Source organism: Mytilus californianus, unplaced genomic scaffold, assembly GCF_021869535.1.
Source record: "Mytilus californianus isolate M0D057914Y unplaced genomic scaffold, xbMytCali1.0.p SCAF_6, whole genome shotgun sequence".
Lineage (NCBI taxonomy): Eukaryota > Metazoa > Mollusca > Bivalvia > Mytilida > Mytilidae > Mytilus > Mytilus californianus.
Window position 1 is genome coordinate 15,615,884 of NW_026262712.1, and position 18,164 is coordinate 15,634,047.

Sequence of the window (18,164 nt, forward strand, 5' to 3'; positions counted from 1 at the left end):
CAAAGTAATCTCCAATCTCCTATATATAGGTAGACTTTTGGTCTTAATCATATCTAATTCAGGTTATTACAAATAAATGAGGAATGTGTCCATGGGACACAGATGATGCCCCCGCTTGCATATAAAGTTATAAAGGGACATAACTTAAGGACGGTAAAAGTGACACTACCCAAATTTGTACTTGATCTGAGTAATTGTTGTAAGAAGCATTGTGTATAAGTTTCATAACATTTGCTTGAGGCAAACTAAAGTGAGAGAACGGAAACGAAAAATTCAGCAATATTTCCATTTGTAAAGGGGCATAACTCTAGAATGGTAAAAGTGATGCTACCCAAATTGAAACTTGATCTGTGTTTTGTGGTAATAAGCATTGTGTATAAGTTACATAACATTTGGTTGAGGCAAACTAAAGTTAGAGAATGGAAACCAATTTTGGGACATACGTACGTACAGACGGACAAGGGTAAAACTTAATGCCCCCTCTGCTACGCTCCCTCCGCTACGGCGGGGGCATAAAAATATGACTGTACATTGAAATCAATATACAAAATTTACATCAATTTAACAGAGAAGCATATAAAATATGTTCTGATCGTTTCATCTCTTGTGTGCTTTGATTTGTATACAATTTGAATGGTGAAAGTCCTCAAATTCACCTTTGTTGATATGTTCTTATTACAAATATCACATGAGGATCACATAACAATAAGTCACATGACAATCAGCTGTTAATCCTCTCTGTATTTATAATGATAGGTGAGTCACTGTTTTTTCTCGATGGTTCAGATGACACTTGGTAAATCTCACTGTCATAACTAAAACTGACTGTATCTCCACGTATGTTGATTAAACACTGAGCCTACAATACAATAAACAATAGGTTTATACTTTTTATTTTGATATGGTCTTCTAACTATTTGATTGATGAGTCTTATGTAGACAAAATTTTAAGCCTGGTAACTGTTATGAGTTTCCTATGAACAAGGAGAGGAGAGGGAAGATGGTTGTTTTAAGCCTGGTATCTATTATGAGTTTCCTATGAACAAGGAGAGGAGAGGGAAGATGGTTGTTTTAAGCCTGGTATCTGAGTTTTCTATGAACAAGGAGAGGAGAGGGAAGATGGTTGTTTTAAGCCTGGTATCTGAGTTTTCTATGAACAAGGAGAGGAGAGGGAAGATGGTTGTTTTAAGCCTGGTATCCGGGTTTTCTATGAACAAGGAGAGGAGAGGGAAGATGGTTGTTTTTAGCCTGGTTTCTGAGTTTTCTATGAACAAGGAGAGGAGAGGGAAGATGGTTGTTTTTAGCCTGGTTTCTGAGTTTTCTATGAACAAGGAGAGGAGAGGGAAGATGGTTACATAATTCAAACATCTTTTAAACAGTTTGCCTTCCATTTTAATGCAATTGTTTTTAAAAGAGAAGATATATAAACTCTAAAACTGCTTGTGGAAAAAAACATTTAGTTCAATTTATGTTAGTCTTTCGATACCTACTGATAACAATAAAACAGTCTGTGTGATGTAATAGTAGTGCTCATATGCCTGGAGACAGGCTCTGATATGTTATAATTGTGATAATAAATCCGTTATAAGCAATAGATTAAAAACAAGAGGCTCTCAAGAGCCTGAATCGCTCACCTGTAATTTTTTGCTTAAATCTTTCATCAATGAATATTTTTGCTTTTCAATATATATTAATGAGTGGCTTAAAAATGCCATTTAAATGTTCTTTGTATCTGACATATTTTATTCAAAAGCAAAAAAATGCATTTTACCCCTATGTTCCATTTTAGCCATAGTGGCTATGTTTTTTGACGTACAAGGAAATAAAATACAAAATTTATTGTAGATACTCTGAAACTGATTCAGCCCAAGTTTGGCTGAAATTGATTCAGCAGTTTCAAAGGAGCAGATTTTTTAAAGTAAGCAAACTAGATGAACAAATTGTGAAAAATTGTCTTTAAAGGGCAATAACACCTTAAGGGGTCAATTGACAATTTTGGTCATATGAAACTTATTTGTAGATCTTACTTTGCTGAACATTTTTGCTGTTTACAGTTTATCTTTATCTATAAAAATATTCAAGATAATAACCAAAAACTGCAAAATTTCCTTAAAATTACCAATTTAGTGGCAGCAACCCAACAATGGGTTGTTAGGTTCATCTGAAAATTCAGGGCTGATGGAACTTGACCTAATGAACAAATTTACCCCATGTTAGATTTGCTCTAAATGCTCGTAGTTTTTGAGATATAAGCCAAAAACTGCATTTTACCCCTATGTTCTATTTTTGGCCATGTTTTTTGATGAAACATAAAATAAAACACAAACTTTATTCTAGATACCCTAAGGATCATTCAGCTTAAGTTTGGTTGGAATTGGTTCAGTAGTTTCAGAGGAGAAGATGTTTGAAATAGTTTACACCGGACAGACGACGACTAAGGACGACGACAATGCCTAGTGATGGCAAAAGCTCACTTTTCCTTTGGAAATGTGAGCTAAAAAACCATTGCATTTTATCAGAACCTTTGACAATAATTCAAACAAAATAAAATAAATGACTATTTCAAAAGTTTACCTGGTTTTTATGTGGATTACACATCAAAACACATTCTGTCATCCTATATGCCACCATACCATTGCCACCCAATCCTGCCACTGTGGCTCTGACATTGGCTAGCACTTCAGCTATAAAGCTTTGCATGAATCCACCAAGGCCACCAATCTACAATACAATACAATGCAACTGATCAAACATTAAAATCAAAGAAACTGTGCTTATTGTCATGCTGAGCATACCCTCATTCTTATTAGATGTATTGGTAAATAGTCAGTAGGTGTGAAAGTCAAACAAAATTGTAACGTAGACTCATTGTAAAACCATAATAAACATACAATTCCATAAAATTATAGCAGAAAGATAAATATCTCCATTATTCTTCATCTGTTTTTAGTGTAGAAATGACGTTTCTCTACTATACCAAGTTGCTACATATTTCTCTTAGGGAACCAGTTTTTCTACAATACAAAGTTGCTACGGGAACCAGTTTCTCTACAATACAAAGTTGCTACGGGAACCAGTTTCTCTACAATACAAAGTTGCTACATACCTCTCTAAGGGAACCAGTTTCTCTACAATACAAAGTTGCTACATACTTCTGTTAGGGAACCAGTTTCTCTACAATACAAAGTTGCTACATACCTCTCTAAGGGAACCAGTTTCTCTACAATACAAAGTTGCTACATACCTCTCTTAGGGAACCAGTTTCTCTACAGTACAAAGTTGCTACATACCTCTCTTAGGGAACCAGTTTCTCTGATAAAGAAGAAGTTATAATGCCCTAAGTATCTTTCAATTCTTCCTCTTGGAATATATGGCAGAGGTGTCAACTCAATACCCACTCGGTGTTTTGGAAATACCTGTAAATCATAAGTAAAATGTATGTATCAAATTATCACAACTATTTGAAATACTTGTATATCCCATGTTAGGGTTGGAATTCATATTCCCCAAATCAATGTTATAATTCTATATGCTCTGTAACTGCGTGCATCATTCTTGTTAATTAATAGACCTATCTTATTGATTTATTTTGCCTTATTTATATATACTGGTACTAATTCACACACATTGTATTTTAATGGGTGTCAATGAAATCGTTGATTGGAGAAATTTTTTTATTTCTATGGTTTAAAGATAATCTCCAGACAAACTAAAATAAAATTTGTATTTTGTTGAAAATTTTTTAATCCACAAAAATAAGTATTCCATACATAATACTCAATCTACAGCAACACAATTTCTACTGGAATCTGATGTTTGGTTTACATCTTTGGTTGTGTACGTTAGATATTTATAATCTTTCAACCAGTTTAATTGAGGTCTGGAGTTGACATGTCAGTAACTGCTAGTAGTCCTTTGTTAATTCATGTTGATGATTGTCATTTTACTTAGTTTCTTTTGTTACCTATTCTGACATCGGACTCTGACTTCTTTTGAACTGAGTTTTACTGTGCGTATTGCTGTGTGTTTGTTTATTCTATATTGGCTAGAGGTATAGGGGGATGGGTGAGATCTCACAAAACATGTTTAACCCCGCCGCATTTTAGCGCCTGTCCCAAGTCAGGAGCCACTGGCCTTTGTTAGTCTTGTATGGTTTTAAATTTTAGTTCATTTATATGTTTTGGAGTTTTAGTGTGACGTCCATTTTCATTGAACTAGTACACAATTTTGTTTAGGGACCAGCTGAAGCCCGCCTCTGGTTGCGGGATTTTCTCGCTGTGTTGAAGACCCATTGGTGGCCTTCATCTGTTTTCTGCTCTTTGGTCGGGTTGTTGTCTCTTTGACACATTCCCCATTTCCATTCTCAATTTTATTTACAATCAGCACGATCTGTGTCCCTTGTTGTAATATATGTTGACATTACTGGCATTTTTTTTTTTTTTAAATTTTAAACAAATTTTATTAATTATCACCTGTTACATCAACCCTAAGTTGTCCAGGGAAGGAACTAAGGGGCCCCCGCTTTTTTACAGTCTCATTTGTCGGTGAAAATGCAAACGAGGAAAAAAACTCCCATTATAAATAATTAACATCTATCTATATAATTATCATCTATCTATATATTATACATCACACCATATATAGCCATTTGAATAACGTATTCATTCTATCTGTATATTTTTTCTCACAAGAGCAACCTATATATATATTAAGTAGCTTAGATTTTACAGCACTTCATTCCGTTCTTTTGTTGTGCTAATTTCTATAACATCCCAGTCGAGTGATCTCGAGTGACATTACTGGAATTTATTTATTAAAGCAAAAGCTATTCATATCTGAACCAAAAATCTTACAGGTTGTCAATTTTTACTTTAATTTTGGAAAGAGCTGAACAAAAAGTAAGAAGTTGAGACAAAAATTGCAAGGGAAATAACTCAAGTTAAATTTAAATTCATAAATTTGTTTCTTCTTGGGCAATTTTGGTTTCAATACCCATTATGATCCTCAAGAAAAATCTTGATAGAATATAAATGAACTGACTAATTGCAAGTAATAGGTTAACAAATGAAGGGGTTTTACTGCAAAGAGTTATATATCCAATGCAATTTACAACTGATCCATCTTGTTAAAGATATGCTATGATTTGATGTGTTTCCCAATATCAAAATAAGGAGATGTGTCTAATATTTCTCTGGACAATGATTCTAAATCGATTCTTAATGACCAATTTTAAAATATCATTCACCTTCATTTACTTTACAAACTTTATACATTTTAAATAACTAGAGTGAATTATTATACCTCAGTGTTTTTTTTCTTTATAAAAAAGAATGAAATATTTGTGCTATTTCATTCCAAAGACTATTTGCCAGTCAATAGTTTCAAAGACTATTACCCCGGTCAATAGTTTTATAAACATATTTCCCGTACTTTTGCATACTAATTTTTCATTGGACAACAATGACGTCATAGACTATTCTGCTTGGATTTGTGCGCTAGGCAACGTTGAACTCTGAAAATATCGTAAACGGTATAATCTGTATGTGTCTGTCGTCCTAAATTCAAATTCATATATTACTTACCAAAAGCAAATAAAAAAGAAAAAGAAAATCTACGCGACATGTTTTAAGAACTAAAACATAACAAATTTATGGTATGGGACTGTCGTGGTCTTCATAATCTGGGATTGCTTTGGTGCATAGTAAAATAAACAAGAAATGATTGTAACAGGATGCTGTTACGAAGTCTCCCAAACGAAGCTCCCATAATTCGTAATTCCCAGGGCCGTCTGACATTGGGCAAAGTCCAGTGAAAATTGGTTTGGTAAAGTTATATGCATTAGTGATGCCTGGGGACTAACCCTGTATATCATTCAAATCATCTTGCCACTTACAAGAACCCTTGGGGACTGACCCTATAAGTCATTCAAATGTTCGAGACATGACGAACAGGAATATATATGGTTTAGGGGTGGGGATCTCGACCATTTACAAGATATTAGAACATAGGGGGTGGGGGGGAACCCCTGGGGACCGATCCTATACGTCATTCAAATGTTCAAGACATGACGAACAGGAATATATATGGTTTAGGTGTGGGGATCTCGACCATTTACAAGATACTAGAACTTTCTCAAATGGCAGGGGGTGGGGGATGACCCCTGGGGACTAACCCTGTATATCATTCAAACCATCTTTGCATGACAAACCAGAATATATATGGTTTAGGGGTGGGGATCTTGACCACTTACAAGATATTAGAACATAGGGGGTGGGGGGAACACCTGGGGACCGATCCTATACGTCATTCAAATGTTCAAGACATGACGAACAGGAATATATATGGTTTAGGGGTGGGGATCTCGACCATTTACAAGATACTAGAACATTTATCAAATGGCAGGGGGTGGGGGATGACCCCTGGGGACTAACCCTGTATATCATTCAAACCATCTTTGCATGACAAACCAGAATATATATGGTTTAGGGGTGGGGATCTTGACCACTTATAAGATATTAGAACATTGGGGGTGGGGGGAACCCCTGGGGACTGATCCTATACGTCGTTCAAATGTTCGAGACATGACGAACAGGAATATATATGGTTTAGGGGTGGGGATCTCGACCATTTACAAGATATTAGAACTTTCTCAAATGGCAGGGGGTGGGGGATGACCCCTGGGGACTAACCCTGTTTATCATTCAAACCATCTTAGCATGACAAACCAGAATATATATGGTTTAGGGGTGGGGATCTTGACCACTTACAAGATATTAGAACTTTCTTAAATGGCAGGGGGTAGGGGTGACCCCTGGGGACTAACCCTGTATTTCATTTGATTTTCTTTATAATGACAAACAAGAATATATATGGTTTAGGGGTGGGGATCTCAACCATTTACAAGATATTAGAACTTTCTCAAATGGCAGGGGGTCGGGATGACCCCTGGGGACTAACCCTGTATATCATTCAAACCTTCTTAGCATGACAAACCAGAATATATATGGTTTAGGGGTGGGGATCTTGACCACTTACAAGGTATTAGAACTTTCTTAAATGGCAGGGGATGGCGGTGACCCCTGGGGACTAACCCTGTATTTCATTTAATGTGCTTTATCATTTAGAACATTTTCAATTAAAAAGATTGTGTCTATCACAAACGGTTTTCAATTTATAATCATTTGAAAATTTAAAAAAATAAATTCCCATAGGGTTCTATAGTAAAACCCTCCTTTCTTTTTGCCCCTCAAAGTACCCCTTTATAAACCCTATTGCACAAACAAAACCCTGATTGCACCACTAGACATGTTAGTCTAACATATTGTGAAACCCTAAGTTAATCTGACAAGCGGTTTTGGAGAACGGGTGCGGACAAGTTCAAATTTAAAAGTGGCGGAAGAGGAAGAGGAAGAAGAATAATAATAATAATAACTGAGCAAAAACAATAAGTCTTCCCAAACTTCGTTTGGGAGACTTAACAAGTAAAACTGTGAGCTACTGCTCACTGATGATACCCCTGCCGAAATATTTCGGTAAACAGGAAGTTGTTGAGTGATGAATCTGAAAACGCATCACACGGTATTGCTGACTTATATAAACCCTGAAACCAAATTTCAGAAATCCTTGTCAAGTAGTTCCTGAAAAAAATGTGACGAAAATTTTCAACTTGGCTATCATGTGTAAAATAATACAAGTGTTTGGTAAACAGGAAATTGTTAAGTGATGAATCTGAAAATGCATCACACGGTGTAACTTACTTATATAAACCCTGAAACCAAATTTCAGAAATCCTTGTCAAGTAGTTCCTGAGAAAAATGTGACGAAAATATTCATGGGATGGACGGACGGACTGACGGACTGACGGATGGACTGACGGATGGACTGACTGATGGACTGACAGAAGGACAGACAGAGGTAAAACAGTATACCCCCACTTTTTTAAAGCGGGGGTATAATCAGCTTGTGTTTATTAATTGCACAGGAATTCTTACACATTGAAGGATTCCTGGTCTTGATTACAGTAATTAAAATATTGACAATTACCACACAGGCTAAACAAACCTGATAGATCATCTTGTGCATGTCTATGTGACTATTTGGTGTTTTTCCAAGTGGTGTATACATGTAGTCTTTTTAGAAAGTCTTTTTTTCAGTATAATAAAACACTTAATGACTGGTTATGAGGGTAATAGCAAGTTTGTTGTCCCTGAGATACCAACTATTGCTCGAGGCAAAGAACTATCTTACCACAGGAAATAGTCTTGTTTGTTCTGTTTTTGTCTGTTTTGCTCCTGAAAAAAGTAAACAATGTTTAGGAAATTCTATTGTCATTAGTTCTTAAGTGAAGTACTTTCAAGATAATTATTATTTTGGTTAAAAATCAAATAAGATTCTTGACAATAAACAAATAAGAATAAAAAGACATTCACAATTGTATTATAATACACTATGAATGCTTTCTACAATAGTTTATTATAGTGATATTTTTATTAACAAGAAAAATGGATTATTAATACACAGCATGTTGACATGTATCATCGCACATGCATTACCTGTCCTTATTGCCGATTGGGTATTTTATTTCAGCTTATATCTATTAATAACAACCAATGATATAAGGAATTCCCTACTGGCCACTCTTGACATCTCGCTCTCTAATTGCTTTGTGAGATGTGGGAAGGGAACCAATCAGAACAAGGCCCTTATTTCAAATTATCCAATCGGCAGAGATAATTAATTAATTATCATCCTTTTGTTTTAATTACTGCGCGCCTCATTTAGGCATTCTAGATAATACAACTGCATGAAGCAGACGCATTGCAATTTGGCATTAGCGAATTTAAAATATATATATATATTGTCTTTAAACATCGGAAAATTTTTACGGGAAAAATTGGTTTAAATCCTTGGAAATGGATATTTCGGCAACGTTGTTAAAACCAGTGAAAGTATAGAGAACTTTTGTCTGAATAGCTGAATTCCCGAGAATGATATTTAACAGTGATACACTGTAGACTTTTGTGCACATTCCGGCGATGGAATTTATTGAGATCTGCTGTTGACGTGTGTAATCCTTGCATACCGTGTTCTGGTGATGGAATTTATTGCGTTTCCCTGTAGACTTTTGTAGTTTTTATCCTGCACGCTCCGGCGACGGAATTATCCGAGTCAGAAATGCTCTGCTTTAAACTTTTTTAACATTTGTACCAAATAGTTTATTTGCGACTATAGGCGATATGGCGAGCGACAGTGAAGGCGAAGTAGATTTTCCACGTAATGTCGAGCAGGTACAGATGTGGGCATCCACAATGAAGCTGAATCCAAACACAGCTTCCGAATTAATTAGACTTGGCTTCGATTCTATGGAAGCGATTTCATTGATTGAAAAAGAGGATATGCCAGCTTTTAATATTCCGCTTGGGCAGCAAAAAGTGTTGATACGAGCAGTTGGAAAAACTTTCAAGGACGGTCGCGCTGAAGCTGGGAATATGGCGGACACGCACCCTTACGGAAATGAAAACGAGGCTACACAGAGAACTTCCGCTAGGATACAAAATGAAGGCACCAGCAACCAAGATGGCGACGGTGTAAACAACAAAGATGGCGACGATGTAAACAACAAAGATGGCGGCGCCCATACGTCAAACCCCCGATCGGAGGATGCCTATGTGCAAGAGATCCTAAAGATGATGTCGAGGGAGAAGAACATTACAGGACAATTTGTGAATGACTCTCATAATTCTTCCACAGGTAGAGACAATTTGCTGGTCAATGACATTTACTCATGGAAAGACCCTCAAATATTTTTAAAGTCTACAAATTTTGATCCTAATGTGAATTTCTTTGATATAACTGATTTTGTACCTAATACTTTAGGGTGGCACTCAGAATCAGAGGAATTAGTTTCGGAATCGTCAGGGGGCAAATTAGTTTTCAAATCGGGGCCTGTCAAGCCTAAATTAGAAACATTGTCGGTAACACAATGGTCTATGGCTAATTTGTCCATAATGCATAAGTTGATAGCTATAGGAGAGTTACAATCATCCCAAGTTATGGATTATTTATCTTATACTATGCGCATTTATCTTTTTCTTTCGAGCTGTGAGTTGGTGTCTGTTTTTTTCCTTGATCGGGAATACCGACGCCTGCAAAAGCAACACCAATTTAGATGGGGTACAGACATTCCCCATCTCCATTCTGTATTTTTGAGGCCAAAGTTTTTGCAGAGTCAGAATTCCCGCATTGCACCTCAAACTCAGAGCTCGAAAGTAATGGCTAATAAACATGCAGTTACATATGCTTCTCATTCTCCGGGGGGGAGGATGATTTGCAAGAAATTCAATAGTCGTAGAGGCTGTTTTATGCCACACTGTAAGTTTGAGCATTCATGTGCTATACCTGCATGTGCTGAAAAGCACCCAGCATTTCAGCATACAAAAAACTAGATACAATGGTGAAGCCTACGCGTGCTCTTGATCTAATTTCATGGACTAATGAGTTAAGTGATGATTTTGACAAAGAATTTTTGTTATTTGGCATAGAACATGGATTTGACATTGTCACTAATGTCCCCCTACCAGAGAATGTACGCTCCAAAAATCATCCTTCTGCAAAGCCTAGTAGCCCTTTTTACAAACAGGCACATAAACAAATTTTGAACAGAAATTGATAACGGAAACTATATTTTTGTCAATTCCCCCCCCCAAAATTATCAGTCCGCTTGGGGTTATCCCTAAATCTGATGGCGGAGTTCGAATTATTCATGATTGTAGCAGACCAATAGGTTTTGCAGTAAATGATTTTGCAGGAGAATTTGATAAACAAAAATTTCAAACAGTAGATGATGCATGCAAGTTAGTTTCAAAAAATTTTTATATGTCAAAAGTGGACCTAAAGGCCGCTTACAGATCTGTCAAAATAAGTGTACAAAGTAGAGAGGTCACTGGGCTTACATGGACTTTTCCTGATGGTCATGATTATACTTTCATAGATAAAAAACTTCCGTTTGGATCAAAATTAGCACCTGGTATTTTTCATAGATTATCTCAGGCAATTCGCAGAATGATGTCACGTAGAGGCTTCACCATTGTGGCATATTTAGATGATTTTTTTTTATTTGCGAGAAGACAAAGAAGCGCTGCGCTCAGGCGTTAGCAATTTTAATTGCGCTGCTCAGGAAGTTAGGTTTTTGTATCAGCTGGTCTCAAGTAACAGACCCCTGCCAACAGATTGTATTTTTAGGGGTTGAGATAGATTCTACTACTTTAGAAACTAGACTTCCTATTGCAAAATTGCATGATTTGAAATCAGAATTAGCTGAATTTTTATTGCGTAAGCGTGCTTCAAAAAAACAATTGCAATCTTTAGCGGGAAAGCTTAATTGGGCGTCTGCTGTGGTTCGAGGCGGGAGAGTTTTTCTCCGTAGAATTATAAACGGCATCATGCGATTAAAGCTAGATTGGCATAAATTGCGTCTGACAGGCGAAATATTGCAAGATATAAAGTGGTGGCATAACTTTATTTCAACTTTTAATGGGAAGTCAATTTTACTTTCAAAGGTTCCTATCACCTCTGTAGCTACTGATGCTTGTAAATCAGGTGGAGGGGGTGTCTATCAAAATGATTGGTTTTATGTAAATTGGGCAGAAGATCACCCCTTTGCTTTGAAACTTCACATAAATGAATTAGAGGCTTTCTCAGTGGCGTTAGCAGTAAAGCGATGGGCCCCATATTGGCGTGGTCAGCGTATTATAGTTCATTGCGATAATGCGGTAACTGTAAGTTGCATTAATAAAGGTACATCAAAAAATGCTATTTTGATGTCCTTTTTGCGTGAGCTCTTTTGGTTATCAGCAACGTATAATTTTCACTTGATAGCTAAGCATGTTCCAGGCAAAACGAATATACTAGCAGACTGTATTTCACGGATGCATGATCTACCTTTCTGTGAACAATTTTTGCGTGATTATGTTCGACCGCCACTGTATTTACAGGATCTTGTTAGGCACATGTCTAGTAATGCCCTTCGTTTTCTTTTATTTAGGCTCACTGGTATCGAGGGAGGTGAGATCACTGGATAGTATTGTTGCTAACTTTAGATGTCATACTTATGCTGAATCTACCAAAAAGACATATTTAAACTATTTCAAGTCATACGCAGAATTTTGTAGAAGATTAAATATTACCCTTGTTCCATTAAGTCCTATGAATTTAGCCAGATATGTAGCCTATTTATCTTCAAGGTTACAATTTAATTCCATAACAAATTATTTGTCAATTGTGCGGTTGCTACATTTAGAATCAGGAGTTGCATCTCCGATAGATTCCTTTTTTATGGAGTCAGTACTCAAGGGTGCTAAACGTGTGTTAGGTGCTGCCATACATAGAAAATTGCCTATTACACCAAAAATTTTGAATGAGATATTTACTTTACTGTCAGTCAGCAGTAGTAAGGACTTGTGTTTTTGGGCAGCCTGCTTAGTGGCTTTTTTCTCCTTTTTAAGGAAGTCAAATTTGTTTGCCCCTTCAATTTCAGCTTTTGATCCTTTGCGACATTTTACTCGTGAGGAAATCCATTTTCACTCAGATGGTGTCTGTTTAAAAGTACGCAAAACCAAAACAATTCAATTTTCAGAGCGTATATTAGAAATTCCCCTTCCTAGAGTGAAGAATTCTCATTTATGTCCCTCTAAGGCGCTTCTTTTAAATTTTAAACAGGTGCCAGCAGTGTCAGCCCCCTCACCTGTCTTCCTGTATTTAGTACGAGGCAAGGTTACCCCTCTTACATATACAGCCTTTGTAAAAATGCTAAAACAGAACTTATCTAGGTTGGGTTATGACAGCAGCAAATATTCGGGACATAGTTTTCGCAGAGGAGGGGCCTCCTTTGCCTTAGAATGTGGGGTTCCAGCTGATCTCATACAATCACAGGGTGATTGGAAATCTAATTATTATATGGGTCAATATCCCCAATGCGCCTCCAATTGAGGAACACAAAAGTTGTGTGTAAACAAAAAATCTCTGTGTAGTGATATTGGACATGTTTCAATTTTTAACAAGTGACTGAGCTTAACCATTTGTGTTGATCTGGAAAGTATAGGACCATAGAATAAATGTGTAAAAACTATGGAGTTATTATATGTATTCAAAGTATTAAATTTTCAAAGAAATTATTGTGTGAAAAAAGGGACTTTTTACTATGAAGAGCCGCATCACGAAAAGATTTTCGGGGTATGCTAATTTACGGAAAAAATGAATCACACTTCGTACCCCGAAAATTTAACCACATATGTGAAAATGTCTCAGCTTCGAAACGAACCATCATACATATCCAAGTTTACGATATGGACTGAGCTACAGAAGAAAACGTTACCATTACCGCCTATGGAGAAACAATTGCGCATATCGCCCCATATGATATTTTTTTAAAAAGTTAAGAGTTGTTCTTATTTTGAAGCTAATTTGTTGAAGAATGCTGGGATTTGTATATTCTACCCTATTTTAAGACATGTGTACCTCATAAGGAACTGAATTATTAACCCTGCACCCTTGTGTAAAACTGGCTTGAGGAAAATTGACCTTTTGTGAGCCCCTTTGTAAAACATAATGAAAGATCAGACATAGGAATATTTACCCTTTAAAAGCCCCTGTATACTATATGATCAAAAATCAGACCATAGGAATATTTACCCTTTAAAAGCCCCTGTATTCTACATGATGAATAAACAGCTGCGCCATGAGCTCATGATACGCCCGTCGCTTTTTCAAAGAATAAAGTTCAATAACTTCTCAATGACATATCAGAAATTTATAAAAAAACTAAAGGGAGGTTATCTTAATTGATATAAACCAGTCACCAAAGTTTCATGAAAACTGCTCAAAGCTCTTTACAGATATTATCTGAACACTGGAAAATCACCCCTTTTTCATGAATAAAATCCCATAACTCGGAAATGTAAAATCTAAAATTTATAAAAATCGAAAGGGAGCTTACGTCAATAGATATAAACAATTCACCAAAGTTTCATGAAAACTGCTCAAAGCATTTTTGAGTTATTGCCCAAAAACTGGAAAATCCCCCTTTTTTTAATGAATAAAACCCCACAACTCGGAAACGTAAAATCTAAAATTTATAAAAAACGAAAGGGAACTCATGTCAATAGATATAAACAATTTACCAAAGTCTCATACAAATTGGTTAAAGCATTTTTGAGTTATTGTCCAACATGTTGACGATGGACGGTCGGTCAGAGGGACGGACGGACAGAGGTATACCATAATATGTCTCGTAAACTGGCGTATAAAAATCAGACGATAGGAATATTTACCCTTTAAGAGCCCCTGTATACTACAAGATGAACTGTCTGACAACTCTTCCATCTGAAACATCATGTCTTCTTGTTCACTTCCTTTACTTATTTCACTGGCAGCTGTAACAAAATGGAGTCAGATTAGTGGAATTAACCAATCACTGCAAAATGCCACTAAATTTGAAAATAAATAGGAACAATTTTTATACTTTTAAAGTTTGCAACAATTTTACTACAATTAAGAATGTTTATGGTCTTCCTAGGCCCTATCCCTATTTTGCAAACACAAACATGTTAACTTTAATTGTTCTGTATCCAAATAAGTATGAAGTATATGCCACTTTATGTCTAATCACCAAATATCAATCAATCATTTTATTCATCTTAGCAACATGAAAAGTGTATCACTGGTAAAAAAAGTAAAAGATTCAGGTTTTCAGACTTGTATTGTATAAACAAACCTGTTTTTAACAAACTACTTTTGCTGACTGTAGGTAAATCTATTACAGATGAAGTTCTGGTGGAAACATCAGATAAACCAATACACACTCCTGTTAAATTTATCTGAAATCATAAAGGAAAAAATACACAATATAATTAAATTAATCTGAAATGATTAAACCCAACATACAACCTTGAATAACATTGAAATTGACATTGGCCACTAAACTTAAAACAAAAGAGATGACTTCAGTTTTCCAATTGTGATCTTTCTATATGTAGCAACATTCCAATAGTCTCTGCATGTGGAGTATTTATCTCCCATTACAAAATGTATTCTGGATTTTTTTATAGACAATTGCTGATTAAAAGGAGGAAGCTATTTATCCAAGGGCTCTCAATGGTAAAGATACATTCATCTCTTCAAAAGAAAGTTTTTATGAACACCATGGTGACCATGATTTGGTTGGCTATTATGGAATATCTGTCTGACAGATGACCATGGAAATGTTCCCTTTGTTGTAGCCACAATTTCTACCTCCTGTATCTGTTTATGACATCACAGAATGTGACTTATCATTGTATGTTTTGTTTGCCATGAGCAACAGTACAGATGCCACTTTTGGAGGTGGCAACAGTACAGATGCCACTTGTGGAGGTGGCAACAGTACAGATGCCACTTGTGGAGGTGCCGACTCTTCTAGAGTACCTAGGTTAATTCCATGAATTTTTTTGTGGGGTTCATGTAGCTCAATCTTTAGTTCTCAATTCTGGCTGTATTGAAACATCTCTAAGGGACAAATTATCTTTAAACACAAATTTACAGTCTTAACAATGATTTTTTTTTTAAATATATAAAATAAATCATAAACTGTTGACATATCTGCTGTTTGTTTGTTTGTTTGTCTCCAGAAAAATCAGACTACATATGAGATAGAAATGTCTTCTAATCTTTTTGTTTATACAGATTATGTGAGAAAAAAATGAATAGATCCTTTTAAAATTAGTATCTCTACTAATCAAAGGGAACTAAATCTATAATTCCATACCTGTATTTCATTTTCCTCTGGAAGGTCTATGTTAAAGTCCAGATTACACACACAACATGGAGCCATTTTTCTCAACTTGAAACAAATTTTCTGTAAATAAAAATAAAAGATTGTTTCTGATCTGCAGATAAACAGACCTTCTGAATTCTTGTTGTCCAAAAGCCATAGTCATGTTATAAGAGCATAAAAAAAAAACTTATATTATAATTGATCTGAATTAAACTTATCATAAAAAAATAAAACCAGAAAACGCTATGACTTTGGTCACAAGAACCTTTTAGGTGTTAGATTCAAATTTGTTACTGATGTTCATGTCAAATGAAATGAAACATGTAGACAAAGAATGATAATGATGCTTAAATTTTTAGCTGTAAATGTTGGAATGATTGATAGTAGGTTGCTTTAAATCCAACAATAAATACTGCAGGCAAATGTTTAACATGTCTAACCCTGCCTGATTCTGTATGTGACTACTATAAGTTACTTACATCCAAGTTATGTGGTATCTGATAGATAAGTGTTCTCATTGGCAATTATACCACAACCTCTTGTATAAGATTAGAAGTTTTCAACACTTAATCCTACTTACCCTGATGAGATTTTCAAACATATCTGACAGTGCACTGTTACTTGTTACAGCGGGGTTAAACTCTCTCCGCAAAACCTGGGTAAACATCTAACAAAATAAAAAAAAATACCCTCTTAGTACAACTAAATATAGTGAATAGTGTAAAGCAGTTCCTATAGATATGTCTGTGTAATAACAACTAAATTAGCCCTACACTTCAAACCAAAAAAGGAAGAAAAAAACATTATAGGAATTTTTAAAGTCTAAATTAGGAATGTCAAATTTTACTTTATTCATTTTTTTTCTTTATCTTAGCCTCATCCTATAAATGATTATTAATTTGTCTATCCCTGAATGTAAAGGTACCATTATCCACAGGTTTCATTTGACTCTGATTTTTCTTTCCCATTTTAATTGAAAAACTTCTGCAAATCTTCATTCCTTAAGCTTAAAATGATTTTACTCAATGTAGTTCCAGAACAGAATTTTTCTGAAACTTTGATCAATCAGAATCTTGAAAGGTCACTGTCAACCCTGTTATTAATGTGTTTTTTTTTTTCACTGATAATTCCAAATTTCATTTCAGATTGGTCCTGTTGTTTTCATCAGGAAGACTCTGTATCTCAGATTTTTGACACAAAACTATTTGACTTGTAGTCAAAGGGAGGTAAATCCAAATAAGAAATTTTAGCTAAACATCTTAACTAGGCAAAAAAAGCAAGAAAAAGACAAAGAAGTCAACAAAAATTCGTAAAAACTAGAAAAGTGTTAATACTATAGATAAAAAACTCTTAATTTCAAGATAATGGGTTAGCTTTGAAATAAAACATATATTCATACATCTTCTATCAACTTCAAATTCAGTATAGGACAAATACATTTAGAAGTAAGTTAAAAAACAAATTTCGTACAGCAGACATATGGACAGACAAGGGAAGAACATTATATTATGTGTCCTATTGAAGCCTAAACGTCTCCTTTTTGTGAACACAATGGTGACCATATTTCAAAAATGCCCAAACATGTCCTACCGATTAAATTTGTTTTTAATATGTTTTCGTCCTAAACATGCATGAGATATTTGCCATTTGACATTAAGCATCCAACAATCAAGCAATATTTTGTCTTCAATATGCATGAAATAATTGTCAGAAAATTTTAAGCAAGCAACAGTCAGTTAATCCATTATTTTCTGTTAGTTGATTATTACCTCTGTAATAATTTAACGGTATGTGGCAGTTAAAAAGATCATCACCTTTAAAGTATCTTAAATTCACATCTTGTAAGTTATGCATACTGTTTTAACTTATTTCAACATTACCTTTAAGTAATACATGTTTTTCTAACGATTATAAATTATTAAACTGGTATCAGGGATGTTAAAAATACATGCAAACTTATTACTCTTGTTTATATGTCTCTTTAGTGAATATACTGTAAAGGTAATTGACGTTGCTGAGGACATATTAGCACTTAAAGTTTTGAGACGTTCTGGCATTTTAAAGTGGACATGTTGGGCAAATAGACACGTTTTGGGGGAATCTGACTCATTTGGGGCGATGAACATGTTTGAGAATGTTAAAAAATATATTTTATTTACCTAAGAATTAAAACTTTCAATATTCTATCCATAAACTGAGATGCTAAGTAGCATTGCAGCCCAATTACTTTTTTAATTCCATTCTAGTTTTCTCATAAATACCTATAGTTGCTTATAATCAATTGTATATCAAAAGTTTGGCAACAAATGACACATTTTGTACAAGAACTTTACTTGTTTTACATTAGTAACTGATT

At 35.1% G+C, this 18,164-nt stretch overlaps 1 protein-coding gene across 2 annotated transcripts in view; it reads right to left on the reverse strand.

Annotated features, from left to right (window-relative positions):
• Positions 1 to 257: 257 nt before the first annotated feature.
• The window catches only part of LOC127707004 (C2 domain-containing protein 5-like), a 93,149-nt gene continuing 75,242 nt past the window's right edge, over positions 258 to 18,164 (reverse strand). For both annotated transcript variants that reach the window (XM_052211771.1, XM_052211770.1), the window contains exons 24-31: positions 16,389 to 16,475; positions 15,800 to 15,889; positions 14,771 to 14,873; positions 14,328 to 14,429; positions 8,248 to 8,291; positions 3,291 to 3,416; positions 2,575 to 2,721; positions 258 to 859 (exon numbers count right to left, since the gene is read on the reverse strand). In XM_052211771.1, the coding sequence (XP_052067731.1) occupies positions 722 to 859; positions 2,575 to 2,721; positions 3,291 to 3,416; positions 8,248 to 8,291; positions 14,328 to 14,429; positions 14,771 to 14,873; positions 15,800 to 15,889; positions 16,389 to 16,475 (837 nt within the window). In that variant the 3' untranslated portion in view covers positions 258 to 721. The remainder of the gene's footprint in view (positions 860 to 2,574; positions 2,722 to 3,290; positions 3,417 to 8,247; positions 8,292 to 14,327; positions 14,430 to 14,770; positions 14,874 to 15,799; positions 15,890 to 16,388; positions 16,476 to 18,164) is intronic.